At 45.0% G+C, this 12,306-nt stretch overlaps 1 protein-coding gene across 13 annotated transcripts in view; it reads left to right on the top strand.

The window, feature by feature from the left end:
• PTPRT (protein tyrosine phosphatase receptor type T) overlaps nt 1–12,306 on the top strand; it is a 1,044,320-nt gene that overhangs the window by 852,516 nt on the left and 179,498 nt on the right. For all 13 annotated transcript variants that reach the window (XM_035705859.2, XM_049100205.1, XM_049100203.1 and 10 more), the window contains one exon: nt 10,389–10,524. In XM_035705859.2, coding sequence (XP_035561752.2) covers nt 10,389–10,524 — 136 coding nt within the window. The remainder of the gene's footprint in view (nt 1–10,388; nt 10,525–12,306) is intronic.

Here is a 12,306-nt window from a genome sequence, read left to right as displayed (position 1 = left end):
TCTCTTACATCTGCTCTGCAGACTAAACCTTTAATCCCTATCACAGGCTGTAGATGCTCCTCTCTGCTGCAGCTAAGCAGCTTTGAGACCCCTGGGCTCAGGCTCAGTGCACAGATTTCTACAAGCAGGGAGCCAGTCCTGTTGGCAGTGAGCTGACTCAGCCTCTTCATCCTCCTTGGCAGGGCAGGCCTTGTCTAGACCCTAGGGAGCCAGTGGGGGAGAGTGTACAGTCACCCCGAATAGACTGTATTCTTCTTTTCTAGAGAAGAGGCCACTGGTTGGCCTCAGGGATGCCCTTGACATGTTCTATACCACTGATGCACGTGAAAACCAGGTTTATAGTTTAGTTTTCCCTAAGCAGTCATGCGTGCCCCTCCCTGTCCACACCTGTGTTAGCTTTGATTTTTAGCTTGCACACTTCTCTCTCCTACCAGGTAGTGAGCTCCCAGACAGCAGGATTGTCTCTTAATTACCTTGCATGCCTAGCAACTTGCTGTCCTCACTATCAATGTTATAATCTTAGTACCATTCATTGGGCAATGTCCAGGACTTTTTCTCTGTGGCCTAGAGTTGACTTGGTGCTAATGGGATCAAGGTAATGGGTCTGGTCCATTTGGATGTCACTTAACTTTGTCCAGTTCCATTCCATGGGCTAAATATTATTGCTGGCCATAGTCTAATCACAACTCTAGGCATAGATTGACTCCTCACCATGAGTGGGTGCAGACTGATCAGCTGAACACTCCTAAACCCCACAGGCCAGCTCCTGATCCCTCCTTTAGATTTGACCCCTACCTCAGCCATATCCTGCTCTTTAACCTTCACTGTGGTGTGACTCCTAAACCAGTCTACAAAGTATACCCAACCCTAGCCATAGCTCCTGGCCCTAGTCTAGTCACAGGTTAGGGCCCTGGCACTCACACTATGGGCTTCTGGGCCTAAGAGTAGTTGAAACTGTAGAGGTATGAGGGTTTTCTCAGAACAGCAGTGGTGAAGCCCTTGAAAGGGCATGCCTTATAAAGTATGTGTCAGTAATGACAATGTCTGGCATCATTCAGACATGACTACCCTTAAAGAAGTCTACAATGCTAAATTCTGAATGCATTAAAAAAGAAAACAATTTCTAATAAAGGAGTTTTCCTGTGCCCAGGAGAGATTCACCACAGGGACTTACATAGCTTTCCTACTGTGTGTAACATGACTGAAGTAGAATTTGACCTACACAGAGCAATTTGCTGTGTAAAGCAGAGTCCACCTGGAAACAGATTCAGGAGATGCATAGGACCAAGCAGCATCAGCACTTGAGGAACAATTTATTTGAGTGGCCGGAGTGCTTTCAAACAATCAATTAAAGCTATTCCCGTCTCACGGGGTGCTAACCTCCATTTAAGGCTGAAAAAGAGGGCAACCCCTGTCAGCAATATTTAGCAGTTTTAGTTGTATAGGCTGTGATGAAGTCAATTCCAACCTCTTAGGACCAGCTGGGTGATATTGAGGGAGGCTAGGATATTAGAAATCTGTATCTTCTTTACACTTAGCTCAGTACTTATTAAATGGTTTTCCCCAGCAAGGGTAGAGCTATCTTTGAAAAACCTGTGTCTCTGTAGTGTTTTCCAGCTCCTTGACATTGACTCTGAGTTAAATCTTGGCTAAAAGCAATTACTGTCATATGATGAATTGAGGCAATTTATTTATTACTTGAGAAACATCCTAGGTGATGTCACTTAGAAGAATGATGGAATAATCCTTCTCAAGCACTCCATTATCAACCAGACCTAGTGAGGGAGGCACTGTTCTCAGGTGTGGGGGAGGTAGTCAGAAATTAAAAAAAAAAAAAAATAGTAATCATGAGACCAGAGAAAGAGTATTAGGAATAAAGTAGACAACAGTTACTTAAACTTGAGCAAGGCTTGTCTCCCTGTGTAATTATATGGGACTCTGTGGTGGCTAAATATCAAGAAAGGAATTATAGGGAAAGCCCAGAGATTAATAATAAAACTGAACTCAATGTGTTAAGGGCTTAGAGATGGTGGTTGATATACAAGGAAAGTGAAAAGGATGAGAGAACTTAAGTTAAAAAGGTCAAGTTTAAATATCATTTGAGCAAAGTCTGTATAATTTGGCCCATATAACAAGATTCACATGACATGTTCATCAATCCCTTCGATATTAGAATATGATATGTTGGCAAGAGGGCACTAGGGGAGATAATCTTCAAGAAAAGCGGGTATAGAATGGAGCTGCATGATACAGCGGGTGGCAGACTGAGCAGGCACAGGCATATGTACAAAGACGGCTTAAACCGGCTAATCCAGGTAAGATTCTAGATCAAAATATCAGTAAGCAATGTCTGCTGAGCAACCCAGTTTAACAGCTAGCTGTCCCAGAAGCCAGCCACGTCTCTAGCTTGGTCTTGACTCTGCTGGTATTAACACACAGTCTTGGGCCTTCCTCCTAATCCACGAGTCCAGACACCCCTCAAAAGTGGTAACTTTTGAGTAGTAACAACGAGGTAAACATCATCACTTGTTCATAGGAAGCCCTTGCTGGCCCTTGGCCTGTCTGGCTTCACACCCCTCCTTTGCTCTTCTCTGGCTGGCTGGGAGTGCAGGTAACCCCTGCAGGCTCTGTCAACTGACATCTGGGTTTGGCCAATGGAAGGCATTAATTGTATAGTAAGAGAGAGGAGAAGCCTTCTTCCTCTTGGCCTCAGGTGCCTTTGGGGGCAGTGACTGTCCCCTCCATGACTCCACTTCTCCCAGAGGTCTACCAGAGTTCCAGCCTCTTTTGGGTGACTCTGACCTCTGGGCTCTGATGAAACCACCACCACCTCCTTTTTGTCTTTCCAATCTATGCTGGGTTATGGTTCCTGGTGTCAGTACCATCTGGGCTGTCTCACCATCCTCTCCTGATCTCTGTATCAGTTCTCTAGCAAATTTGCTCCATTTTACATGTTTGGAGTGGTTTCCCTTTTCCTGGTTTGGATGCTGATGGATGCAGATTTCCAGTGATTATTCCTTCCTTTAGTAAATGGTAAGGGAAAAATTCTGATTTAATCATCCAGTCTATATATTTTTTTTCCTATATCAACATCTCACTTACTCTTGCGAAATATCTGGAATCCACATTTTTCCATTAAAAAAAAGTCAACAACAGCATTTGTTTCTCCCCAGGCTTCTCGCACCCCTCCTGTTTGCTACAATTTCAATCCTCAAAGACTGCCAAAGTAGTTCATGATCACAATTACAAATGCTCTCAATGCCTTGGGATGCAATTTGTAAAGTCTGGAGGCTTGAATCTAATGAAGTATCCAGATGCTTTCCTACCAACTTTTTTTTCCAATCTTGGACTTAAATTCCATCTTAAAAATAGCCTACCATTCTAAGAATTCACTTCCAGCAAAATCAAGAAGGGATATGGTGCATACCTGACTTTAGAAGAACCGGAAAGTTGCCCAGCTTCCTCATCTTTTCCCTGTTGCCTCCTCGTGGCAAACCGCTCCCCCGCCCCCATAACCAGAGATGTCTACAATCCTTAAAACCTTCACATAGAGGTAGCAGCTCCAAGTCAGAGTTTGAAAGGTTTTCTCCACTGGGTGCCAGAAGCATGCAAAGCCAGAGTAAAGACAGAGAAACTCTTCAAGAAAAGAAGTCATTAAAGAGACGGGGTGAACTGCCAGCACAGTCAGATCTGGGGCTAATATGCCCTTGGATAACTAAGAGAAGACTGTGAGTTTTAAAGACTGCAGCTTTTAGGAATGGTGTTCCCGAGAGCCAGCTTCCTTCCTTTACCATCAGCAATGATCACCAGCATGGGTTATGCATCCACTGGGATTCACTTGGTTTTATCAATTGCAATTAGATATTCTCTATCTGAGACTTCTATTTTTGCTCCATATCTTTATGGGGAAATTTTCTGAAGTAAAGCTATAGAATTGGGCCAATAGCCAGTGAGAGCACTTTGAGAATGAATCATTAATCCCTTGCTGCCAAATTTTGTTATTGCTGCCATTAAATCATCCAGATGTAAGCTTGATACAGACCCTGCCTGTAGGAGGAAAGTTAAGTGAATCACTCTGGGGGCTCTTCCTGCCTTCATCCTAAGGATTTGGTGAACTCAGCCAGCAGGTTGCAAGGAGGCATGTCCCTAGCACCCACAATGCACCTACAGTTTGTAGACACAGAAAACCCCTGTTACCACCTTGGAGCCAGCTCCAAAGCCATGCCATCATTATGCCATATGTGGGAGCAGTTCCTCAGAGTTTATCAAACATTTTTATTACATTTGATCCTTATAAAATCCCTGTGAACTTGGCACTTACTGCCTATTTTACAAATGAAGATATCAAATCAAATGGTGGCTAATAGCTTTGATCAAGGCCACACAACCATTTAGTGATGGAATCGGATGCAAACTCATGTATTTCTGATCTGAAACCCATTGCTTTTGACTGATCTCATAAAATCATAGAATCTCAACCTCAAAAGGGGTATAAGAGGCCGATGTAGTCCTTCTGTATGATGGGAGAACACCAAATTTCCAGTTAGTGTCTTTCATTGTTGATGACATATTCTCCTGCCGTTATGGGTAACCTGGTGACTTGGAGATAGACCCCATGGGAGTCCCATATCTCTAGGGGTGACAAGGAGAATGTCTCTCACCCAGAGCATTGGTATCACTGGAATCAAGGGATGCTGATTTGAGATGGGAAGCAGGATCAATAAGCAAATAAGAAAGGTCAGCATCCCATGACAGTGAGGTATTGAGGGCTTGGTTAAGCATCCAAGAAGCCCAGGAGGTGGGAATAGGTGGAGACAAAGTGGGCAGGTGAAAAGAAGGGCCATCTCTGGAACAGGACTTGGGAATCATGACTGCTTTTATGCTCCTCTCAGAATCAAAATGCTGCCTCACAGAGGCCAGGCTTGAGCCTTTATTGGATAGTGCTTCGACATAAAAACCTCTCCTTGTGTTGATCCCTGATCTACCCCGTCACTCTACCCATTGATGTTAGCTCCAATCTTTAAAATTAAAGGACCAATCTATTCCATCTTCCACAATGGCCTTTCAACTTGTTGAAGGCAAGAATTGAGGCTCATCTGAATCTTCTATTCTCTGGGCTGAAAAGTCCTGATTCTGACTGCCATTCCTCCAAAGTCAATAATCTCTGAATTTCAATATATACCTGAATCACAAATAGACATTTTCAAAATGCAGCTGCCAATTCATTAGATCTGGGATGGGGCCTGAGTTTCTGCATTTGTAATAAGCTCCCAGGTGATGCTGATGCTTCTAGTTTTTGGACCACACTTTGAGCGGCAAGGCTCTTCGCCTGTTTTTACCCTGGAGGTCTCTCTCAGAGGATGGAGTCAACAACTGGATAAGCCTCATCAGAGTGGTCTGACTAGATCAATTTAGTTAAGCAAAACCATTTACCCTTGGTGGATATCAGGAGTCCTTGGGGGGATATAAACTGGGATGGTTGTTTCGTAGCATGGGAGGACACAGTAGGGAAGTAAAACATGGTGACTTGGTCCTGTGTATGGAGAGGAGAAGACTTCACGAGACCAAGAGTTATCCCTTGGGCATCAGGTTCCCATGTGCAATAGTGAGTAGATAGTACACTGAAAGCCAGGTGTGAACTCTGAGCTGGAGCTAGGAGTCTGAATCCTAAGACATAGATTTCATGGCTGGGGGGGGGCGGGGGGGAGCAGCTGCAACTGCTCTGAGAAGACTGGCTTAGCTTTGGGCATGCTCAGAGCTCAAAAGTTGCAGCTGGCTGGGGTATAAGGTTGAGCATCCAGCCTCATGTCAGAGACAGTAGTATCCTGTTAGCATAGGCTGAGCTCACAAGATTGTTTTTAATGACTACATGACACAGGGGACTCAAGTAGAACCTTGAAGTTTCTCCAGTTAGATAAATTTACCACCTACTGCCTAGCTGCCAGTTCTGATTTACGTGGACTATTCTCAGGCTGGTTCCCAATGGAAGGCAGGAATGAAGAGGATATATCCAAGTCCCTCCCCCTTCTCTCATTTAGCAGACTTCCATCCCAGTCCCTACTTAGTAGATAGAAGTTACCCAAGGCCAGAAACAAGGCTTTTTAGGGACTGGAGGCTGGTACTAACTAAGGTTGACTCTCCTGAAAGGGTGGACTTGGAGCAAAAGAAACACAGCTACCATATTGATGAAGGGTTCCCAGTTCAACCTCTGAAAAGTTCCCTTGGATTTCTGGCCAATGAGTCACATGGCCAACCTTCTTCATGGACCCAGTTCAGGCAATTTCCTTTACTGCAACTCTCTCAAGGGCAGTTCATTAGAGTGTTAAGGGGGTAAGCCCGGTACACAGATCCCAGCTCCAGAACTCACTAGTTATATGGCCTTAGGCAAGTCATTTAACTTTTCTTTTTTTTTTTTTTTCTTTTTTTTTTTTTTTTCATTTAACTTTTCTGCAAAGTTTTCTAATCTATTTGAAAGGGAAAACAAGACTAGCATCTTGTTTAGTTTTGTGAATAAATGACCTCACATATGAAAAGTATTTGGCACGTTACTTAGCACCCAGTAATGGGTCAATCCATTTAAGCTAAATTTTTAAAAAGTCATTGTAATTGGGCATCTGTTTGTTCAGGAGCTCAATTCCTACCTGAGATAGCACATCATATTGTTAGGAGGCCCCATCATAAGGCAACCCTTATGTGCTTCCCTGTAAATCCTATCACAGGGTCTCATCTGCTCCATTGAGGACTTTGATCTAAGCCTCCTGGGCATACTCTGACTCTGAACCAGAAGCAGAGCTAGCCCATACGCTGTCTCTGTCCCTTTCTTCTTCCTCTCAGATGGAGGAACCACAGAGGAATGGTGTCTGGCCTTCAGTTCCTGAGCCATTTTCTCTATACCTGTACCACCTTTCAACACTGTTGGTATACTCCCTTTTTGAACAGAGACACAATTCCACAGTGGCTAGAGCAAATGCCCTTGAAAGGGTACTGCAATGGATATTGGGTTGGCCTTATCACAGGGCACGTTCACATCCCTGTACCTGGAGTCCAGTTGGGTGAGCCAAGTATGACTCCTTCTCATAGCTTCCCTGTACAGAGTATGTGATTTCACCTCTGATGCCTGTTGGCTAAACTCCTTGAATTTGTCTAAACCACAAGGTTCTGGCCTTTCAGATAGCCTCCCTCAATCAAGGATGCTCCGTTGTTCATTCATGGTCATCACTGAAGATGCTTCATTCTAGGGTCATCTTATTTGGGGAAGAGTTTCTAATACTTATGCAAGATCTTCACTTTCCCTTGGGTATGGAGCAGTGTTTGATATGGCTGATTATTCATTCCTTCTTGAAACACTCTTCTCTTGGCTCTAGGGCACTCAGCTCTCCTGAGTTGTCCTGTTACCTGTCTGGCCACTCCTGCTATGCTTCCTATGCAGGCCTATCTTTCTCTACCCACTCACTAAGTGCTGCAGACCCTCTCTCTCTAAGCTTACTTTTCCTTTCACTTTTTATTTTTTTCCCTGGGTGGCTCCCTCAACCTCAAGCTTTTTTTACCCTTAGGATAAAAAACAAAACCTCTCATTGTGGGCCCTAATGCCCTGTGTAGATAGGCCCCGGCTGTACTCTCTAGCATCTCTCTCACCATGCTCACCCTGCTTTCTCACCCTTGTTACGCTATGTTTCTTTAATTTCTTGAATGCACCAGGCTCCTGGCCCCCTTACACAGCCTCAGCCACTGCTATTCCTTCTGCTGCTCCCACAGGCTCCTCTCATGTTCTCTACCTGGTTACAGCCTGGCCTCCCTTGGAGCTTACCCCACTGGCCACATCTTCCCACTCATGATTCATTTCTGTATAATGTGCTTTCTAAGAGCCATGTGCCTCTCTTTTCTCATCCTTAACAGGTTTGAAAAGCTTACTATTATTGATTTTTGGTCCATTAATTTTATCTCCTGAGTCCCACCCACCACGCATGGTAGGCTCTTGGAGGGCAAGAACTGTGCCTCTTTCACTCACTACTGTATCACTGAACGCCTCACATATAGTGAGTGCTTGCAATTATTTACTGAAGGAATGAAGTGTGAATCTCTCTAAGCCAAGCCAGTAACAGTGTTCTTAGGGTAATAGGATCTTCTCCAGGGCTCCTTTGCCTTTGTACCCCAGTCTCTAGAATAGGATCTCAGAGCAGACACTAAATAAAGTTTAGCTATGCCAATGAATGCTCCTGAGCTAATTTCCTTCCTCCAAAACCAAATAAAAAGGCTCTGACACAATTGAAGAAATTGTCATCTGAGATGTTCAGCTTCCTTTCATGTTTGATATGCAGTGGACTAGCCATGTCTCAGAAATCATGGCTCCAATGGGAAATGGGGGCTATGTGAAGGCTCCTTGTAACCAGCTCCCATTCTGGAATATAAGACCAGCCCTGCCAAAGAGGTGGTTTGGCTAACTCCCCCACAAACCCTCTGGGCTGTAGACAAGTTGCTAAGGCAGCCCTGGGATTTGATTAGCTGGTCTTGCCTTTAGCTGGTGAAGGGAACTGAATAAAATTCCTTATTTATAAGTCCATCCAGGAGAAGAATCTCTCATCCCACCCATAGACAGCATCGTTTGGCACATGGCACATGGGTGCTTAGTAGCAAATGAATGAATGAAGCAAAGAACTCTAGTCCACTCATCTTTATATCATTCAGCAATCATCTGTTAGCCAACAGGAGAGTGGTCTGTGCGAGACAGTGGCATTAGAGAGATGAAAACTCCCTGTTCTTGAAGACTTGCTATTCCCACTGGGGAGACTGAGCTAAGTAAACTCAGCTTGTCCCAGTTACAAGCAGTTTGGGGAGTGTGCTCTGATACAGGAAAACTCTTGACTATCTTCAACAAGAAGAAGGGATGTGTCTTTGTGCTAGATGGCTGTTCTTAAATATCAGTGAGTTTGGGGAGTCAGAATCGTAGCTTATGGGTGTTCACATCCCTTCAATTCAGCTGAGTTATGTGAACCCATGGCTGAGAAAAGAGAAATTCAATTTGGTTCCATGAGAACAAATGTGTGTGGGCAGGGATGTCATCCCTTCAGCGAAACGTTGAACGATCACAAACATTAAGAGAACACCTATTACAAGCCAGGCTTAGTGCTACCATGAGGAAACAAAGATAAAGGAGGTATAATCTCCCCCCCAGGGAGCTTGCAGACCACTGGAGGAGACAGATGGAGAAACAAATAACTAATAATATCGGTATATTGAAGTGTGTGCTTAGTGTTACAGGGAGTTAGAATTTAGTGGAAAGAGAGGAACTGTCCCAGGGGCATAGGCAACCAGAGGAGATGCAGTCAGTGATGAAGGATCAGCTGGTGCTGATGACGCAGAAAAGCAGGGATGCGTTAGGGAGAGGATTTTGTGGATTTAAGCTGCCCCACACCAACATGGTCCCATTGGGAATGTGAATGGCAGCAAATTGAAGTGAAGGAGTTCACTCAGGGTGCTGGTAACCCCTGGGCCATGCTCCAGAAGCATTCATATAGGTGTCTGGAATGAGAAGTAGCCTCTGATCCCTGGGATGTTGCCTGATGAGGCTGGGGCTTAGGCATTTTTTGGCTACCTGGAATTGAACCAACGAGTTAGTACCAGCAGAGAATGTAGCATCAGTATTGAATTCTGGACATGGAGTTAGTCATATGTGTTTTCTGAACCCCAGGCAGTTCCCTTCAACGCACGGCATTTCTGCCGTTTGTTTCATATAAGGCACAAAACAAAATCTTTACGTTTTTACCTTTAAAAAAATCCAGTGATGTTAACCAGGTTATCTTAACACAAAGCTGCTATTTTCACCATTTGCCAGAATGAATTAAGTAGGGTTTGGGATAACTCCATGAACCTAAGAATCGAACTATAGATCCATGGTTTGATCGGAGGGACAAGTCCGTGTGAGGGATAAAACCCTCCACTTGAAGGGTTGATCTCTGGAGGATAAGGATGCCCCAGCCCAGTAGTTGTGCAGCCTTGGGCCACTCACTTCATTTCTCTGCACCTCAGTTTTTTCATCTGCAAAAAAAAAGGGGGTAGAGGGACTAGTGCTAAAAAAGATGAGATGAGATGGAATGTTGTGTTTAATATTCTTAGCACAGTGCCTGGCACATAGTCAGCACTCAAGAAATGGAGCCTGGAACGAACTAGGGGTGGTGGAAGGGGAGGTGGGCAGGGGGTGGGGGTGACTGGGTGACGGGCGCTGAGGAGGCACTTGATGGGATGAGCACTGGGTGTTATTCTATATGTTGGCAAATTGAACACCAATAAAAAATAAATTTATAAAAAAATGGAACCTGATGTCATTATAATTGTTGTCTAGTCATGTGTGTAAGCCTTTTCAACATCTTTCCTCTTCTTTCCCTTCAAAGGTGCCTCCACCCAGAATTCTAACACCGTGGAGCCAGAGAAGCAAGTGGACAACACCGTGAAGATGGCTGGTGTGATCGCTGGCCTCCTCATGTTCATCATCATTCTCCTGGGTGTCATGCTCACCATCAAAAGGAGGTGAGTGTCTGGTGCTGCCCTGCAGACTCTGCTGACCCCAGCTGGCCCAATACTGCAGTGTGGCCGGGCCCTTGCTCTGCTGATCACTTCTGAGCAGGGACCTTCTTCTACAAGTGTTCAAGTCCTGAAATACTTGAGCCAGCCGTGGCTTGTTGTGTTGGCATCTGAAAGGTGTGTGTTTCCTGCTTGACAAGTGGCCCAGAGACACCAGTTTCCTACAGAGCCAGTGATCCCTCCTCCGGTTGGGCCACCTCGGTGTGCCATGGGATTCCATGTGCTGAGGCTTCTCAGAGTTAACTGCTCTGCTGTACCTGGTCATGTCTCATCAGGATTACTGGGGAGCCCCAGAAATATAGATGCAGAAAAGTAATGCTTCACCCTTTTTGCCTTTACTCACCCTGATTTCTCATTGGTCCACCAGCAGCATCCCAAGCTGACCCCTGCATGGCAGAGATAAAGCCTCCCGTGGTGTCTGGAATGAGTGTGTTAGCCCCAAGGGAAGGTTCCTTCCTCCTCTACATCCCATAAGACCTTCCCTGCTAGATGGTTGCTACTTGTTATTTCTCAACAAGATGTCCTTTTGGGTCCATTAACACAGTTATCGCCTGTTGCATTGCTCATGAAAGCCAGGGTATAGACCTCCTCTTCATCCCCAAATCCCCAAGATTCACCACACTGACATCTTCTGTTTATCAGACATTCACAAGGCTTGAGGATAACACAAGAGAATTGCAGAGAGGGCAAGGAACCATTCATCTGGGAAAGCTGATGCAAATCAGCTGTCAGTGTCTCAGGATACAAAGTTATTCCTCCAAACAGAGAGTCCCAGAGCCCACCTCTCCTTGACCCCTGGACTGGCATCCTGTTTCCATGCCTAAGACCCACCTCCGTGTGTTGTCAGTCTCAACATGGCTGTCCCAGCCTTGGTCTCCACCTTCCCATTCCCCTAGTTGGCCAGAGCAAACAAAACATTTTTCTACATTGTGACATTGTGTGCTGCAGCATGCCCTGCTCCCAGCTTGAAAATACTTTTACATCATTAAACGAACCAGTTAGCCCCTGGGTCTAAAGCTCTGCTTGTTTGGTCCCTCACAGAGTTTAGGACAAGCCCAGTAACAAGGACCAGAGACTTGCTTCCCTTCTGTGGGAGGAAAAGCGCTCATGAAATTTGTTTCCTACCATAGCAAAGAAACAGAATGTCCTAAATACATGCTCCAGCTTCTACCTAAGGAGTCCCATGTATATAAATGCAAAAAGCTTTTTTTTAAATCCCACTTTCCAGTGTTCAGTGAGTCAGAAATACTGGGGTTCCCACGATACATGCAGTCAGCCTTCTCTTAGCCATTTTGGCACCAGAATAGCCTTGTGTCTTTCATGACTCTGTTCTGAATCAGCCAGTCCTCCCTCCGGCCAGGACATCTGTTGGTAGGACCTTGTCCTTTCTTGATATCCTCTAACAGGCTCCTCAGGCTCTCAGCAGAATGACTGGGGAGTTACGGTTCTTATCCAACTACTGATTTTCTGGTCGGAGAGGGGGAAGGGAAAGTACAATATTAATAAGGGAACAAGAGCCCCTAAAGCATTAAGGACAGCACTGCATTATCATATCCTCATCATCCATAAGACCACATTGTAGATCTCGTTGATAAGTCAGCTGCTATTAGATGAAGTCAAACATGAAGTCTGGTTTCTCTGGGGGCAGTCAGCACGTGTAAGATTTCTGACATGTTTCTTAGAATCACAGCCGCATTAGAGGCAGAGGTGAGTTTGGGATTGTCTACC

The sequence above is a fragment of the Canis lupus genome, chromosome 24 (assembly GCF_003254725.2).
Source record: "Canis lupus dingo isolate Sandy chromosome 24, ASM325472v2, whole genome shotgun sequence".
Lineage (NCBI taxonomy): Eukaryota > Metazoa > Chordata > Mammalia > Carnivora > Canidae > Canis > Canis lupus.
This window is presented reverse-complemented; position numbering and strand designations above follow the sequence as displayed.